Below are 20,332 nucleotides of genomic sequence, written 5' to 3'. Positions count from 1 at the left end.
GTTCTACAGTCCACAGAACCGATAATTCTGTAACTAGATAGTGCTCGGCCACAAACATCACATGCAACCGTTGTGGCTCTTGTGAAGTTGAAATTTGAACCTATTTCACACACTTCATAATCATCAGGTTTGGCGTTCTGTGATTTTCTCATTTTTGTGCGATTAAAAAGTTATATTAATTTATTCATTTCACTGCAAATGATGAATTGAATAACCCATTGAGGTTATGGTTCATATAATGTATAGCTATGAGTGATAACTATATGGAAAAATAAATATAATTTTTTGTAGCAAATAAAATATACTTTTACGAAATATTTGTTTCATTTGACTATCTCTTGTCATTTGCGAGTTATGAACTACAGTGCATTACACTTCAGATTCCCTACATATTTTATCTTAAAACATTTCAGTCAAAACTAGGATACTGTTTAATTACAAGCTCTGAGAAATGAAAGGAATGCACCAAATCATTATAGGGGCGATGTACCGCTCTTGCATTAATAATGTTTTTGTAGATCTGCCTTTCCTTTGTATAATAGCTGCAACTAAGTTACTGAAATACACTGCTTTGTGTATTCTATTACTCAAAAGTCGACTAATTTTTTTAATGTGATTTATTCATAATGGTACTGATCGTATTTCTCTTACTTGTTCATCTTCTCATATGACACAACATTGAGATTAGGTTTAGTTCAAATTTTGTAAAAATCTGTCTCATTGATGTGTGAATATAAGAATTAGACAGATATCTCTTATGATCACGGTATAAATGTTTCTATCAGACATATGTAGGACATCATGTTTGAATTTGTCAGACATGGCATTTTTTAGATGTTACAAATTTTTTCATATCACATTCCATTTAGAAGGCTGGCGTCAGGAAGGGCATCTGATCATAATTAAAATCTTCCCTAACCTCCAAAAAAAAACTAGGGAAAATTATTACAAAAATATAAAAAAAGAATCTTTCTTTTGATTTTAATAATATTTGTAATCAACTAAAATGATGGAAAACAAGTTGTGACAGAAAGAAGAATTTCCATTAGAATCAGTAGGCATCTTAGTTGTTTTGTCAGAAAAAAATATTTATCATGTGTTTATAGAGGGTACAGTGTAACTAAAATAACTAATATTGTAAGTATAATAGTAAAAATATCAATAATTAATTAAATAATACCATACTTATCCAGATATCTGATTTTTCTTGAAGAATTGTAAAACAGCAGTGCTGTTTCTGAAATTACTGCCAGTTTTAATGTAAATTGGCACATAGGTTTGCTGCAGATAAATTGAAATCTATTACTAGTCATTTTATAACTCGATATATGTATGTCGGTTGGCAGGACCATTTTAAAAATATTTAAATTGGACAGTTAGATTGTTAATTAAATGTAAAAATAAAAGAATCTAATTATTTAAATAAATGAAGGATCACTAATTAGGTAATGAGGTTAGTTGGCAGAACTATACAAAATAATTATAATTTTAATATGGCAAACCAAATCTAACTAGTGCAATAATTGGTAATTTTTAACCATAATTTTTTTTTTGAAGGGAAGCAATAGGGGTTTGGATTTACCCAGTCAGCTTTCAGCTGTTAGGCTTGTTCTGCAGGATAGGAAATGGAATCCCTGAGTCAGTCAAAAGCCAGTATACCCACATTAGATGCTGAGAATGCACTGGCTCCTTGGGTATTGACATCATCAGCACAGAGAACTTAGCAGGATTAAACTGAATTCGTAAAATTGGTTGTAGGGAAGAAGGGATCAAAGATTACAAAAAGGGTAGTGAGAAGGGATAACTTTATTTTTTAAACTAATCAAGGGTAATGTGAAGTTTATATAGCTGCACCTTTGAGTTATTCTTAATATATCGAGATCTAACTTGTGCAGAAATTTTCTGCTTTTGAACATAAATGAACAATTCACATCGATGTAACAGTATTTTAATGTTGTAATATTTTTGTGGGCTCACTATTGTGAACTTAAATAGTAAACATTCCTGTACAAGTTAATCTTAGCACTTCGATACTAACTTTAAATATTCTAAACATTTCTGCTTTCTATACTATGTATAATATAAAATGCATTATGACAATATAAAAGCACAAAAGCCTTATTGTTACAGTTAGCTCTGTGATTGTAAAATAAAATTAAAAATCTTAAAATAATTATTTTTAATTTAACTAGATACTAATTTGTTACGTGTATTAATTTTTGTGTTATGTTTTTTTTGTGGTTAAGGATGAAATATTTTTTATTAATTTCCACACAATCGTTTAGTTTTCTCCAGATAACAGTAATAAATTTTTCACACTTTAATGAAATTTTCCTGTACGTTTTACTTTCCAAAACATTTTTGAATTTGGCGTAGCTAAGATTAACAATGTCTTCATCTAATTTACAGACTTCAACATAATATTGCTTATATAAACAAAGTAAGGAATCTTTCATTTGTTTATTAGGTATTTTTACTCGAACATTTCTACTTTTTATGATACTTAGCGGCATATCTGTCCTTCTTCTTGACTTAGCGTAAGTTAAATAGCCGAGTTCTAATAAGTGTGAAAACACCAAATTCTTATTCAGTTCTTTGTTTAACAGATTATTTTGGTATAAATCTTTTAATTTTAAAACATCTAGGATTGATATTTTTTTGTAAACAATAATTTGTATCGATTTTCCTCTTAAAAGTATATTAATATTCCTTTCAATATTTGGATATCTGAACAAATTAAACAGATTTGAAGTGTAATGTGTTGACTCCCAATAGGATTGTTCATCTCCCAGTTTTACGTTCATCCAAAAAGTGTAGAAATGAATACGGATTGAAAATATTGAAAAGGCCGCTTCTATAGCTGTAACCGTCGTATAACCTATAAGTCATACTTATTTCCTTTTGATCTAAATGAAAACATTCTTTGTTAAGCAAGCTATCCACTTTGCTCTTCAGAAAACCGTAAAAACTGACAAATGGATGATCGTCTAGAAACCCAAACCGTCTTGAGATTATTGTCTGATAATCCAGATGATGATATTGAAGAAATGCCTGTAACAACTGCAATCGCTACATTTTTATTACTTTTTAGTAATGATCCCAATAATTTTGTTGTTAAGCCTACAATTGAATTTATATCTCTGTTCCTTTTAGTATTAAATAACGCATCATTAATTACACAGTCGTACTCATCTATAAGTATAACTACAGGTTTTTTGTGATGTACTTTTAAATAGTATGCTAGTTCTTCAAGACCGCAAGTGATATCATCTGCTACCATTTTTTCGTGTTTAACACACCAATTTCTGCACTTTTCTTTCTCTTCCTCCATTAAATTAGAACTATCGATAAGGTATCTGTGTTCTCTGTAACTTTGATGAATAGAGTAACGATACTGATAAAGAGCTTCATTGTAATTACATATGTTATTTTTTGTTTATTTACTGACATCATGTTACTGAGCTCTTAATTTGTTTACTAAATAAAGTTCATCAATATAGATTGTTCATTTACATTTAAAAAACAACAAATCTCTATGTGAGTTAGATGTTGATGATTATATTCTATAAGTGATCTTGCTGACTTGAGATCAAGTTAGTAGAAGCCTAATTTATTTCAAATTAGACAGCAATTTTTTTTTTAATTTATAGTTAATTACTGACTAAAAATAATACTTTTGACTGTTTAGTGTATGATTTTTCAAAGTGGTACTGTCAACTTTTTGCATGTTATATTGTTTTCCTTAACTGACCAGTACGATGTAACTTTAATCCTTTCAGTGCTATGTGATATTTTATGTAACTATTCAGAAAATTCTATGCAATTTACCTCTAGTGAATCTATAAATTGGCCAGGCTAATATTTGACTATTTGCAGTACTGTAGAAAAAATTCATAAAAGTTTTATTTTTTAACCAAATTTCATGTTTTTTTTTTTTATTTATTTAAAACTAAGTGTTCTTAAATTTTAGACATCCAAAAATATTATATTATTAATATGAAAAAATAAAAGATTTTGTTACCTGAACTTTTTTCAGTAATTTTTCAGTTTGAAACAATTTGAAGTAAGGTAGAAAAATAGGTAGCTGGTAAAACTTATTAGATGAAAATCACAACAGTTTGATACATTTATATAAGTTTTTAAATCAATATGTTGAAAAAAAAATTTTTGAAATAAGTCACTTTACTATTTCAGTGTTATCACACAGTGTATGTGTAACTTGTTATTTAGTGTTGCTCAATAAATTAATAATGGAAAAGAGAAACAAAATTAAATTTAAGTCAATAAAAAAAATTAAAATAACATAAACTTGAAAATTCAGTGGATAACGCTTTGTATACAAGTCTCTTTTACATTGTACACATGTATATTGATTTTTTTCCACCAGCTTTAGTGCTTGCTGCATTGCAAATATAGTAATCTTTCATGCAATCTTTTATAGTAATCTTTTATAGTAATCAATACCTGCACCATGCTATTGCTTTTTGTTGGCATGAGAATGCCTAAATATGGTCCACCTTCCCTGAACTGAAGGCATTCTTTTGATAAATCCTGTTTGACAGTCACAATAAAATCTAGATGTGAAAGTAATTTGGCATCATTAGTTTTTTTACTATTGTATTTATAGAGTATATAAGAGTTTAACATCATTCGGCCAAAAATACTAAACGTAAGCTTCTTCTGGTATTTGATTGTTTTCCTGTCAGCTAAATATGCAAACAGCATCAGTCAGATACAGCCACTCCCCTCATATAACTGTTGTACTTTCTTATTATTTATGTCTTGTCTTTGATAACCAATTTATTACTCCTTGTTTTACTTTTCTTCTCATTTGCAGCTTTAGAATTAGTTGATAATAATAAAACAAAAAATGTTATTTTATTTCTTTTGTCTAAACCCTACCATTAGTATACTGCTTTTTCTTTTATACAAAGTTTAACCTAGCCTAAATAAAATCTTGAATTCTTGTTTTGCGGAATGTCTTTTCGTTGCATGTATAAAGTTTCAGTAAAAAAATGTGCATTTCAAATATAAATACTTAGCTAGCTTGATTAAAGTAAAAAACTTATCAGTGAATTTATGATATCCATTATTGAAGTAACCTTCCATTTCTAATAATTTACTTACAACAGTAAAACCTAATTCATTTTCTTCACTAATTTCATTTCTTCTTCTTTGACACCCCTGTACACAGTCAAACAATAATGTGTGCAGTATCGCAGAGCATCCACAGTTTTACGCCCTGTGGCCTAAAGTGTTTTAGGTGCCTTTGTACTTACCATGCAAAAATAGCGATAATTTTGTATGTAAACTTATCGTCAATTATTTAATATGTCTATATCTAGACAGAAAAAAGTTAATGTTGCATTTTTGCAACTTCAGCAGCAATGAATATGCAGAGTGACTCATTATTATTGACATGTTTATTCATTACATAAACACAGTGCAGCCTTACATTGATCTTCTGAATAAAAACTTTGGCAAATATGGTGGTTTTGTTTACTACCTTTCAATAGATGAACAGATGATACCGTCCTTTGGTCGCCATTCTTTTAGAATGTTTATGAAAGGAAAACCTTTGCACTTTCACACTAAGATATGGTGTTTATGTTCTTCATAAGGATACTTATTCAAGTTTTCTCTTAAACAAGGAAAAAGTAAATTCTAGCATTGGATCAGGTGCTTCAGTTCAAAATTTGTTGTGCATTGCAAACAATTATGGAAAACACAGCATTTATTTTGATAGATTTTTTAGTTTGTATAAACTGTTAATTTATTGAAGAATTAAGGCTTTTTCACAACCGGAACAGTTAATGAAAATAGAATTCAAAACCAACCATTGGAAGATTCTCGTTCTTTGTGTAAAGATCTTCATGGAATGTATGATTATCAATTTGATACCAACGATTCTATTTTTATTACAAAATGGATCGACAGTTCTCCTGTTATTATAATTACAAATTTTAAGTCTATTGAATCTCGTCAAAAGGCATTCATTCTAAGGTGAAAAAATTGAAAGTTCAACAGCCAGATCTCATCAAGCAATACAATCGCTATTTGGTTGGGATCGATTCACTGGACAATGGTTTTATCAACTATCAAATAACAATGAAAAGAAAAGAATGGTGGTGGCCTGTGTTTTCAAACTTTCTTGATACAGTTTTAGTAAATTTGTAGAAGCTTTATCAATATGTCCACAAAGAATAAATCAAACAACTTAAATTTTGAGGGCTTGTAGTTATTGCATTATTATCATCAAAGGCAAATAATATGTAAGAAATTGCTACTCCACAAATCCAGAGACTTGGATGACCAACAGTATTTTCAACTGAGCAACTTGGGGACCTTCCTGAAAAAATTGTAAATAATAGACAAATCCGCTGCCAAAAACGTAGAATTACAACGGTATTTTCGTGTCATTTGTTTAAAGTTAGACTTTATCCAAAATGTTTTATTGATTATCATAAAAAATAGACTTTATATGTTCATTGTATAATGAAATAAAATGTAAACATTTAATTTTTATTGTATTCTAATTTCTGTTCTATTTAGTTTTTATTTAGATTTGTAAAAGTATGAAGAAAGAAGCAAGTTAAATCAGTTCATGTTAACATTTAGACATCTTTCCTGTTAAAGTTGGGTTTTCACAACATTTCATAAATCGATAAATAAACATACCTGAGAGTCAAAAATGATATATTTGATTTAGAAGCATCTATAAACCTAAGAAATCATTTTACAACCAGGCATCAGAGTACAACAAAATGTGTGTTAAACAGCTTGGAATCTGACAAAACTAAACATCTGTCTAAACCAAGGTGGATACTGACAGTCATATTTTCACCAATTACAATATATTGCAGGCTTTTTGTTGATCCCCGTGTTTATCAAAACTGAAATTAGTAATTGAATTTCAAGCAGGGTAACTGGTTTTCACCTTTTGGACCTACTACTTTCTTTTAAAAGATGTACATTTTCATAAATAAAGTTTCCAACATAAATATTTGTATTTTGACAAAGGTTTCCAGTAGGGTAGTAGTAAAAAATAATTGCACATATTCAACTGGTTTTGAGTTGTGGAGGGGAGATTGCAATATTTAACTCCTGGGAGTTTGGTAAATTGAAAGTTATTTTTGTATCCTGGATCATTATCTTCTGTCCATTCAGTTTCATCTTCTGATACGCTGGATGAATTGCTACCGATAAGCTGCTTGCTGTTTAAGTGGCCGACCTTTGTTTTAGGGGGTATTGAAAGAGTTAACAAAATATTTTCATAGAATCATAATTTAAAAATATTCTTTGACTGAAATTACATGATGTTGATGGTCGATTGATGTCTGCTTCAGGATTATAATCGGGATTGTTGTCTGTATTATTTATATAATCGCTTGAATTCTCACTCCTATTACTATCAACATCTGATGAAAAATTATCACTCACATAATCCTCTTCCAACTTCCTTTCTATAGTGGTTGCCATTGAAGATTGTCTTTGTGTTTCAACTAAAGTATCTTAGTTGGAAAAAATCATAAAATAAAAATGAAGGCATCGTCAGAAATGTTTATTTTTGATTTAATATGAAAGTGAAATTATTTTTCTTTTTTTAGTCCGTATGTAAATAAATTTTTATTGAAAAATTTTTCAAAAAGATTTATACTTTAATTTAATAATTTCCAAATAGTAAAATTTAGGTACTTTTTTGTATTTTTTTCATTAGTTAAATAAAAGCGTATTGAAACATTTTTTTTTTTAATTCATGTGATATATCTACAAAAAATGCATCGTATATTGCATAAAAGTCTATAAACTTGATGTCCTGAAAACCGGATATCAGCATTTTGAGAAAAATCGCAAGACGTTAGCACTGAAAGGGTTAATGTATGAATTTTCAAAGTGATACTGCCAAATTTTTGCATGTTATTGTTTTCATTAAGCAGCCAGTTAATATGTAACTTTAAAGATAATCTCTTACTTTTTATTTCTTGATAATTGTATTTTGCATACATTTAAAATGAATTTGTATTCTGGACAGATATCCTTAATACAGATAGTACAATTAGTATTCTTTGGTTAATACATAATATTTTGGTGTAGTACATGATCTAGTATAAAATATTGTTTACAGGCGCAGTTTGCTGTAGTTACAGTTCATCTCGGTGTACCATTAGCCACACCTGATTGTTTATACCCAAAATCCATCAGTTTATTAGTAGTACCTCCTCTTTTATTATTAATCGTGTTATTCATGAATTACTATGTAATTGAATACAAGAAAACATTATAAATTTCTGTTATATTTGTATTATGTAATTATTAAATTTAATGATATATAATGTGTTGTATATTAAGTTCTCATTTTTTTATTATTTATATCTCAAGTTAAATTAGTTTGATAAATGTACTTAAAGTAGTCTTTTTCTGAAATTGTAAATAATTGTTAGAATCTTATGTTGAAAAAATTGACATTAACTTAATTTTTATATATAACCCTTTCTACTTTCTACTTATGTATCTGTAAGATTTTGTTAATTTTTTTCTCAATTCTGCTCTCGTTTGACGAATATTTTGAACAGATTTAAAATGTTTGATTATAAACTCTTGAGTTCATAAAAAAATAAAAATTGAATTAATTCATGTTAGAACCTTACAATACATCATACAAATTTAGGATGTAGTACTCTTTCTGATCACCATGAGTTTAGTTTTTATTGTAAACGATTAGTTGAAATCATATCTTTTGATAGAATACGCATTTAAATATAGGTTTTCACTTGTAAGGTATAGAATGCAGATCTCAGGAAGTGTTCTGAACTCCTTGCTTTTTCTTTATTTTTCATTAATGACTCACCTCAAAATCTCAAGTTATTTATTTTAACCTTCTTCACAGACAACACAAGTACATCTGAAGACAATTATTTAAGAGGGATTAAAATTTCTACAATGGCAGTTCAAAGAATTATTCACTGGATAGATTGTAACCAACTAATTTTAAATACAGATAAAACTATCGCTTGTATTTCTCAGATGTACGTAACATTATTAATAGAGTGGATATAATTACCGTTAATGAAAACAGTAGTATTTTGGTTGTCCTTAAACCAAAATTTCTAGGTGTTTTTTTAGATGTCAAGTTATCATGAGATAATCAAATTGATTTTGTTTGTAACAAAATCATGCAGTATTGTTTTGCTTTGAAGCACATTAATAAAGCACTAAGCTTGTATTCACTATTAATTGAGGATTTATCATAATCTTATATTCCAGCCTAAAGTCATCTCTTGAGGCTCATTCAAAAAGTCATAACGAGTTTTAAAGATACAAAAATGGGCTTTAATAAATTAATGAACCATTGGAAAAAGTTTCCTACCATTTATTTGAATAATATTAAACGATTTTCCATTATGAAATTACTCTACAAATATTTTTAATACCGATTAAAAAATAATTAAAAACTTGAAACTACGTCATTAAATTTGTTATCATGACTTTATGTTTGAACGAAATTGAAATTCCGCTAATTAGGTCATTGGGTTATACAGGAATTTTCATTTTTAAACAAAAGTGATTGATTTAATTTTTTTATCAATGCAGCTTAATTTTTAAAAAAATAACTTTTTTATAATTTATGTATGTTAGGTGCCTTAATAAAAGAAAAAGGTTTGTCATAACGTGAAATGCAAATTGCAAAAATTGTCAAATCCATTCTCAAGATAACAAGTGTTTAATATCAGGTTTGTAAGGAATGAAATATGAAGAAGTTTCATATTGTCTTATTTACTAACTTGAACATGTTACTAAAAAAGCATCAGTTCAGCCTTACAAGCAACATTTTCACACTGCTCAGAAAAAAATAGTTGCTGTATAGAGAACATTATTTCTCTGTCAAAGAAAGTAACTCCGTCTTTTAGCTCAGATGCTTTACAAGATATTTTTACATCCGTAGACAGAGTATTTTTTTCTTTTTTATTTGCCTTTAAAAATTGTTTATTCTGTTATTTTACAGTGACTTAACTTTTAAACAAATTAAGGATCTGGTAAATAAATTCTAGTATATTAATTCTGTTTATAATATTTGTGGTTAGATTGCAAAAAATTACAGTCTACAAAGGACTTTTTAATTTCATAAACATTTTCAGTACTACCTTGATATAATAGTTTGAGAAGTATCTTCTCATTTTAATACAAAAGTAAAAATAAATTTTTTTTTATATTTAAACTTAACTTTTTTTTAAACTAAATATTTGCCGATTTGGTTGATCATCTTTTGCCATATTTTGAGGTGAAATCATAATCTGATCGCTAGAAATTCTGTGGTTTCTGGACAAAAACTGTGATGATTGATTTTGCAGGCGTCTTTTGAAGATAAACTTTACACAGTTAAGGGAGTTCTGTAGAGACTGAAACAAATGACGCTCTGAGTATGTGAGATCAGGATTGTATGGTAGTTGCACATCAAAACTTCACAGGCAAGCTCGATTGCTTGATTACATCAAGCAATCGAGATAAACCAACCAGAATTGAAAGAAAGGAAAGATGTCATCTTCCAACATGACAATGACAGACAGCAGAATCCAGACATCTTCAGTGACCTGTTGAAAATTGAGAGAGCTTGCCTGTGAAGTTTTGAAGTGCAACTACCATACAATCCTGATCTCACATACTCAGAGCGTCATTTGTTTCAGTCTCTACAGAACTCCCTTAACTGTGTAAAGTTTATCTTCAAAAGACGCCTGCAAAATCAATCATCACAGTTTTTGTCCAGAAACCACAGAATTTCTAGCGATCAGATTATGATTTCACCTCAAAAAATGGCAAAAGATGATCAACCAAATCGGCAAATATTTAGTTTAAAAAAAAGTTAAGTTTAAATATAAAAAAAATTTATTTTTACTTTTGTATTAAAGATTGCTTGATGTAATCTTTCTGGTTGCTGATGGTAGAAGTTAGAATTGATTGTTTGACTGGGCGGTGGCAACTCATAGTGAAGCACTTTTGATCCCACTACACACACACGGCATTATTTTTTTTTGCTTCAATCCTGGCTTTGTCAACATTACTGGATTTTGCTTTGATTTGACTGTAATTTCCGTACATTATTTTCATACAAAACCTGTTTTTCATCATCCATAATGAGCCATTTAAGAAACAGTTCAACTTTGTTCTGTTTTAGCGATGATTCACAGATGGAAATTCAGTCTATTAAATTTGTTATTATTAAATCACGTGTCGCTCAAACATTCATTTTTGTTTTATTTTGTGCCCGGTATATTTCAAATAATTCAAAACTGTTTTAAGGTTGATGTGTTTTGTTTGTTAGTGATATGACTTAATGATATCCAGTGCTAAATTTTTCTGTGAATTTATAGATTTTTTCAATAATTTATTGACTAAAATAAGGTGGGTGCATCATTGCCATTAAAATTTCCAAATTGAAAATGCTTGAACCGGCTTTATGCTATATGTACTGATACTGCAGTGTGCCTGTAAACATCAAAAAGAGTTTTAGCTGAACGAGTCCCATTCTTCTGCTTCTTGTAAAAAAATTTCAAAATGTATCAAATTTCTTCTTTACTTTCAAGACTCAAAAACATTTTGATAAATAAACTAACATAATTGTAATATTTCTAAAAATACTCAGTGATATGCCACCTTTCAAAAGCACCCAAGTTTTGTCAGATTTGAGTAATATTACCAAAGTTATCTAATCGTAAAGCCATCTACGGGAGAGTACAAATAAACTTTATCCCTGATCCCGCCATTAAGCTAGTGTACTCGTAATCTATTCAAAAGATTTCCACCTGCAGTTCAGATTTTTATTTTATTTTTAACAGTTAATGAATGGATTTTTTTCTTCAAAGCAATCCTGCTTGCCCAATTTATATGCGGGTAATGGATTTTTTGAAAGCGTTTCATTTACTTCTCCCTATGTACGTTCTGCTGTTATTCTCTGTGACCAAACTAATCCACAGTGATAATTAATCAATTATTAGTGTGTTTTACTATTTATTGTATTGTTTTAATTAGTCCGATTTGGTAAAATATTTGAATATTATATCTGAAAATAAAAACTGAAACATTTGTTTTGATTAATCATGACAAAATATGATCTCATCAAATTTGGATTATTGAGTTTCTACTACATGTTTTTAAGGAAATTAATTATTTCAGAACTAATTAGTACTTAGTCTTACCAAACTTACATATGATAACTGGATTGGATTTTTTTTAAAGGAATTCTAGCATTATAAATTTGGTTACAGGGCCAGGTTGCTGCAATTTTTTTACAACATATTATTGGAGCATTTACACCAGGTTGCAACTATCCTAAATTTATCTCATATATTTTCTTACCTTGTGTGGTTTTATTAGCAATATTGTTTATTGATTATTACAACACTGAATATGTAAAAAAAAAAAAATTCGATTAAAAAAATATTTGTTATACATTTCGTGAACGTATTTTAAATTTTGTTAAAAAAAAATTAAGTACTGTACAGTTCCGATTATCTGAGCTTAATTAACTTATATTTATTTACCTCCAAAGAACTTTTCTGCGTGAAATTAAAGAAGAAATTATTTGTTTTTTACATTTTTATATTCAATGTAATAGCAGTTATTTTATTTTACATGCCCTACTGTGCCAATCAGCACAGGAAAATTTTCTACTGTGCACATGGAAATGCTCCCTTGTCTGAAGAAGAAAATTCAAAGCCTGGCTGATATAATTTTATATGTTAACTGTAACGTCCATCATTATTCAGTTGTAAGGTACTAATTTACAACACATCTCGGGCTGATGATCTATAAAGATAATAAACCATTGCTACACTCGCTGTACAAATGAGAGATACAGTTCCTTAAAGGCCCTGGTTTAAGAAAGCTGCATTAGACATTTATTAACTTGCAAAAATCATTCAAATTATCAAAATCTCTAAAAACAAGTTTTAGAAATCAGATTTTAGCAATAGATTTACTACTGTAGTTTTTTAGGTCCATTCAGGTTAAATTTTAAGGACATCATTTGCGTATATTTAGATTTGAAGGGAGAGAAAACTGAATATGTTACGGTTGATTTTTTCATGCCATATCCTTGGAAACCCGCCCGGTTGGTGCGTTGGTAAAATTGTGGTAAGTTAGTTCTATATGGATTTGAATACTGGGCACTGGATACTGATGTTCTTTGGTGGTTGGGTTAAATTTACCAACATATTTCAAGAATGTTTGGCCTGAGACTGTATAACACTATATATCATTTACCATTGGGTCGCTTATTGTTCACAAGTTGAACGGATTGAGATGTGCATTAGGAATAGAAAAAATGTTTAAAATATCTTTGGAAATGTAGAAAGTATTACAAAGTAATTTTTCTTGGGGTTTTCCTGAAATAATAATTTTAAAAAAATTAGTGGTTGAAAATTGAACTAAAAAAAACCCTCATCTTTATGATAAGACTTATCAATTTTCCTATGTCTTAAACCACCAAAATACAAAGAATTTTTAAGCTGTACTAAATACTGAAAAAAAATACTCTGTAAAACTGTCTACAGTCATTAAGACCAGAGATATGAAATTAAGAATTTTTCTTGATATCTTTTTTTTTATATTAATCAACTTAATGAAGTCGAAGTGAATGATTTAATGTTATGTATTAATATATTTGTGTATTAGCCATATTTTTTACTCGCTCAAAATATGTTTGCCAAAATTGCATCATTAAGAGAAATTTTAGCTTTAGTTAAGTTTTAGACTTGTATTGTTCATTTTGGTTTTGTGTTGGTTCATTTTATTCAAAATGATTTTCAATTAATAAGTTTTCTAATAAGTAAACCATTTACTTATAAAAATTCCCACAAAATCCTATTTTAAATAAACTAGTTTAATTAGAAAAACCTAAAAATTGTATTACATGTATAGATTTTTTCCAGAAAAGACATTTTTTTTTATTAAAAAGAAGTTTTAATTAAATTTCTTCTCTTTCTTTCTCTCTCTGTATACATGTGTATATATGTATATATATATATATTTAATTTTACTGAAATTAATCTTTTTAAGATTCATATTATTCTTCTATACTATTAGATTATATTTAAAATCTATTAATATAAACCATTTGGTACAGAATATCGAGATAAGACTTATCGTATTTTAATTTTTAATGAAAGTACTTTCACAGGATCCTGCATCCTCAGTAATGATTAAATAATTTAAAAAAATTAAGGCAAGATGAGATGTCTTATCTCAATACTCTGTAGTAGGTGATTTATCTAATAGAATTTAAATGAATATATATTCAACCATATACCACTGTATTGAATAATTATTAATCAATAAATATTTAAATTCTCCAGGTACAATTCAACAAAAGGTAAAATAAAAAAAACATTCACCTATCTGCCTATAGCACTTTCTGAGCTTTAACTCTATCATCAAGAGACCAATTTTTATAACATACACATAATTAAAAATTATATGTAGTTAAAATTACTTATTTCCTAAAAACATATAATTAAAAGTTTAAAATAATTAGTATGTATGTATATATTATTGTTTGTTTAAAAACTTCCTATAATTCCTATAACTACCGTGATAAGATAAAGAAAGAATAGTATTTATCAAAGTATTCGATCGTTACATCAGGTCTATCAATTTATCAAATTCAATTTTGTTTATTAATAAGTCTATATATATGATTATAATACTTCAATTTCTTTATTGTTATTATTAAAATTAATAAGAGGTCATATTTGATAATTTTCTTATGTATTTTTGTGGTAAACCTATTAATTTTGGGGCAGTATGTGTAAACAGATATAATTGTGTATCCCGCTTTATAATTCAGTGTTGTACAGTATTACAACATAAAAGTTATAAAATTTTAAAATGGTACCTTCAAAATATATCGCTAAAATAATGGGTAAAATATTGAGAAATAGAATAAACTTACTTTATATTTATAACATAAAAAATGGTTTTCAATTAATAAATTATTAAAATAATCTAATAACCGATAACAATGTTTTAATTTCAAACCATGTGTAATTTGTAAAATTTAAAAGTTTTACTTAAGATGGGGCTGTAAGCTGTGAAAGCGCTACAGACTGATAGGTCAGTGTTCTTATTCTTTATCTGGTAGTATAATTTTTTATTATAATTTAATAATAAAAACTTGGATACACTGGTTATAATGTTAGATAAATTAATATATTCAAAAAATAACAACTTAATCATCAGAAGTGGTCAATATGTTGATGAATTACTTGAATTTTCAAAAAATTAATATATATGTATATCTTTTAACCCCTGTTATCAGTACTTTACAATGATTTTGGTTATATGAAAAAATGTTTTCAACTTTTATTATTTCTCATTCATTGCATTGTAAATATAATAAACTTAAGTAAATTTAGGAAATATTTTGTTTCAATTCACTAAATATAAATTTACCTCACCCTCACCGTGAACATTAATTTTGCAATAATACTGTCTCTTTTTTAAATTACCTGATTACCTGTTAAAAAACTTCTTTGAAGTAAGAAGTATTATTAATTTTAAATTGTGGGATTGTATTTTTTGTAGAGGTGTAGACATGTAGTCAACAAAAACATTAACAGATTTTTTAACTTCAAACCGCATATTGTTTATAAAAAAAAAGAAAAAAAGAGATTTCTCAGTTTATATTATCTTAGATAATCGGGACTTTATTGTATTATTGTGTTTACATTTGTCATTTATGTTTAATAATGAAGTGGTTCGTGCGATTATTAACATTGTTTTAATTTCATGTATAGTAATAGTGAATTAAATCTTTGTAATAACTCAGTGTAATCTATATGTGTTATAATTATCTTTTAATTATTACAATTTATGATATAAAATATAACCTTCCTTCCTGGTGTAAGTATATATATGTAATTTGGACACTCAGTATTTTTTACTTTAAAAAATATGAATTTTTTTTTCTTTCAATAAAAATAATGCAGTACAGCAATTAAACAAGATAAGAACATTTAATATGCGAAAATATTATGCATAGCTATTAAAGTCGATACCTAAATTTTACAGTGTGTGCATTGGTCTTTGTCTATATAGAATTGAATGAGAATTTACTTCTGAAGTTCATACATCTGAACAGACAACTAAATGCTGGAAGTGGCATAGCTTGAAGCACCGAGTGATGTTTGTATAATAACAAATTGATGGAATAAAATATTATGGTATACATATTTAGACAGTAATAAGGTTAATATTGCCTTCAATTTTTTTTTTTTTTTTTTTTTTACAATTTGAAAATGTGTGTTGTAAATAATTCATGTTTTGTTTACTTTTATTTTTATTATCCTAACATTGCTTAAACTTAGCGTTCACCAGATATAGATTTCAGTTATCTTTTGGTATATTAATACATCATTTATACGATACCGTAACCTCTATTTCCAAGTTTATTAGACACCCTTTTATTAATCTTAGATTGTAATTGATTTTTCTGTTAAAAAAATTATAATTTCCTATGTTAAAAATAATAATTAAAAAGTAAGACTTATTTATAAATAAGAGTGATAAGATTAGAATAATACCTACACTGCGGTACCTACACAGCACAAGAACATCCTCAAAATATCCAATGGATGTCTGATAAGTCCTATGATATTATTTTGACATTCCATAAATAATATCCACTTCTTGTAATATCCCAGGGATATACTTACTTAATACGTGTAGGATATCCCTTGCAGGACATACTTGGAATCTGATTAAGATACTTACTAACTTCTAGGTGCTGCAGGTCGATGTGACTACTGGTCCCCCGAACATAACTCCACCATCTATCTCGATCCTCTTCCTGTCTTCTCCATTGAAAACACCAAGTGTCCTTAAGTCATGTTCCACATTATCCATTCCCCACATTTTTCCACTGCGTACCTTTTCGTGAAGATCCGGTCCGCCACACTCCTCCCCCTTTTAAAACCACACTGATAATGACGAAGAACCGCTTCCTCAAACAGGGTAAGCCTTTGTAATAAAATATTTTTAAAGATCTTATATAGTATATTAAGCGAGTAGGTGCCCCTATAATTACTACGTACCATATTATCACCCTTTGAAAAGGGTGATCAAACTTATCTTCCATTCATCAGTCATCCTTTAGTTTTTTCATGTCGTCTAATCAAATTATAAATTCCTCGCTTTAATTCATCATTTCCATATTAAATCGACTCGCCCACCGCATCATCCTCCACGGGAGCTTTATTATTCTTTTATCTTGATATTTCATCTTCAAATGGCTTCCTGGTAGGGTCCAATACAACCATATACTTAAACTGGCCATTACAATCAACTCAAATCCGTACTTCCAAACCTTCTCCTCTATTACGGTTGCTCGGTACGGTTGTTATTAAGTTATTACTCCCCCATCATCTTCCTTCTTCCGATTCAAAACTTCCTCAAAGTACTTGGCCATCACTATCGACAAGCTGTTCATTTTTATCCGTACGGCCTTTCAGTCTTGGCTGATACAGCTTTCTAAAACAATCCACCTCTTTATAAAATCACCATTGTTTGCACGACAAAGCCCTGGGCTTGTGACCAGCAGCGCTAAAAAGAACCGCTGGTGGAATTAATCTGATTGGGATAGCCCTAGTAATGTCTCGCTGACGTATAGACACCACATTAAGTCCGCAGGATAGCAGATGAACACCGCTGTTAAATGTGAATGCAGGTTATGTTAAGTTAATGTAAATCCTGGCGGTAGTTAAAATAAATTAAAATAGGTCGGTACATTTGGCAAATTTATTCAGATTGTAGAACAATACGCGTATTACTTCATATTTTACACATTTAAGGTAACCTTATACTACAGTTAATGTAACACAAAGACTTAATACGACAGAATGGGGATAGTTGTTGGTTGTTGGCCGGGTCTGTTGGGAATGTTTGCAGCAAATCTTATATGATAATAATATAGCAGATGAATCGCAATCAAATTACGGTAGTTATTGGCTTTTTTAAATCATTCTGCTATCTACTTTAAAAATTAAATTAAATACAAGAAAACTCTACGTTTTTAAAATCTCAGAAACCGAGGAATAAAAAATTTTATTCTTTTAAAACTTGATTTAAAGGTGCAGATCTACAAATTGCAGAATGGGATTTGTAGGATATCACAACTTATCTCAGTTACTCTGAAAAAAATCAGATTTCACATATCTCAGGATACTCAAGATATCCTGTGATATTTCAGGATTTCCCTTTGATGCTTTTATACAATTATATGAATTAGCAATCATTACTGTGACAATTTAGATAGCAAACTTATTTTTATGTACATGCGTTTATAGAAAAAATAGTAGCGTGTAATCATTTATAATCGTTTTTAAAATGTAGTAACAAATCATATAAATGAGTTCTGTATAAAAGTGGAAGATACATATTTGTGATGAAATTATGGCCTTGACTTCGGACTTATCTATGAGCCTTCTCAAATCATCACAACTACCTATTAATTACGTAGTCGTCTTGTATCTTTACCGATGAGCAAGAAGCTTAATAAATAAATTATTTCTTAGTAACAATGGACCTTAGCGATCAAAAGCGCTTTAATTATTAAAAAATGTACGACAGTTTTATTTTATTTCTAGTTAAATTTCTGTTAACTGATGAAATTCATACTGAACTTGTTTTCAAAAAGCCAAAGAGGAACTAAAAGAAAATGTATCTTTTCTAACCGAAATAATTTTTATTTTAAAAAAATTCTCAATGAATGGAAAACCATTAAACAAGGACATTCTTAGTTATTAGCCGATTAATATGACATATATTTTTATTTTATTTTGGGTAGGTGTAAAGCGTTTCTTAAATTAATGGAGTACTCTAAAAACAGAAGAAGTTCTATTTACTTTTCTTTCAATGTTTTAAAGAAAAAATTCAGAAATGACATCAAATTGTGTGGGTTAACAGAAAATTGATTGAAAAATAAAATAAGATTGTTTACAGTTATTATGATGTAATCTTGATCCTATTTTTTATTATAAAACTGTTAAGATTTAAATTCAAAGATGTAAAATAACCGATGTAAACTTTTTGTGCCAAAATTAATTTTATTTTACTCTTCCTAGATTAGTGGAATTTAATTACATATGTAAATCTTATGTAACCTGTACTTGTGGGGCAATGTGAGCTACATAATGTTTTTGTGTGATTATTTCTGGGTGAAACTAAATAAAACACTTTATTTATAAATGTTTATTAAATTTATTCTATTTTATTATTATATGTAGATATATATTTTTTTTTACTTATTTTCACACAGGTTCAGTTTGCTGCGATCGGAATACATTTCTTATTTAGTATAATAATGGAGTGCGGTTACCCAACACGTGTGGCTCAATTTTATTTGCCTGTTTTATTTGCTATTGTTTTGTTATTTATTAATTTTTATTGGCGTGCCTATATTCGGAATCAAGAACACGATAATAAAAAAATGTGATTAATTTTCTGTAATTTATTTTACATTTTTATATTGTAATGCAAATTAAAAATTAAAATCGATTTTGTTATAATTAATTTAAAGTTTAGGTTTTTTTATTTTGTTGTTTATACTAGTTGAAATTTGAAAATGAAATTATAATTATAATATAAGTACGTTAGATTATAATTATAATTTTATTTGTTTTATTTTCTTATTTCAATATAGCGTTTCAGCGGCGCCATCTAATAACTAATTAACTACAGTTGTAGATCACCTACTACATTAATAGCAAAATAACGAATCCTACACCAAACAGAGTACTTAGTAGTGGAGGTAATTACACCTGTAATATGAAGATCTTTTAGAAAGTTGTTGGCCTGACAAAGAAAACAGCATTTTTCAGAAATTTTTTTATTTTTCACTTTGCAATTCCACGCATTTAATACCCTCAGTGTAATGCAGTTTGTCCAACTGTACAAAATAAGTGGTTTTCTTAGCATTGACTTAATTTGAGATAAATCTTCCATGTAGCGAGCTGTTTCTTCTGGTTTGGGAAGAGGAAGTAATTGCCAGGAGGAAAATCCTGTGACTGAAGAAGCGCTTTGAAGCGTAGATTTTTTAGCAACACCCTTCAAGTTGTAAATGGAAGTGCATTCTGGCTAAAGAACACTTTCTTTTTGGCCAGTTGTAGAAATTTAGCCTGAATAGCACTGTTCAGTTAGTCCATTAGTGAAGCGTAATACTACCCGGTAATGGTCTTGTCTTTTTTGAAGCAGCCTGTGAGCATCGCACCACAAGAATCCCGAAAAACCATTGCCGTGATTTTTCCTGCAGAAAGACCGTGTACACTTTCATTGGTTTTCTACG

The 20,332-nt window shown here is 28.6% G+C and overlaps 1 protein-coding gene across 2 annotated transcripts in view; it reads left to right on the top strand.

Moving 5' to 3' along the window:
• Positions 1–19,560, top strand: part of LOC142333115 (very long chain fatty acid elongase AAEL008004-like) — a 70,647-nt gene extending 51,087 nt beyond the window's left edge. For both annotated transcript variants that reach the window (XM_075380033.1, XM_075380032.1), the window contains one exon: positions 19,307–19,560. In XM_075380033.1, the coding sequence (XP_075236148.1) occupies positions 19,307–19,483 (177 nt within the window). In that variant the 3' untranslated portion in view covers positions 19,484–19,560. The remainder of the gene's footprint in view (positions 1–19,306) is intronic.
• The last annotated feature ends 772 nt before the right edge of the window (positions 19,561–20,332 follow it).

The sequence above is a fragment of the Lycorma delicatula genome, chromosome 12 (assembly GCF_047948215.1).
Source record: "Lycorma delicatula isolate Av1 chromosome 12, ASM4794821v1, whole genome shotgun sequence".
NCBI lineage: Eukaryota > Metazoa > Arthropoda > Insecta > Hemiptera > Fulgoridae > Lycorma > Lycorma delicatula.
Note: the sequence above shows the minus strand (reverse complement) of the source record. Positions and strands in the feature narration are given on the sequence as shown.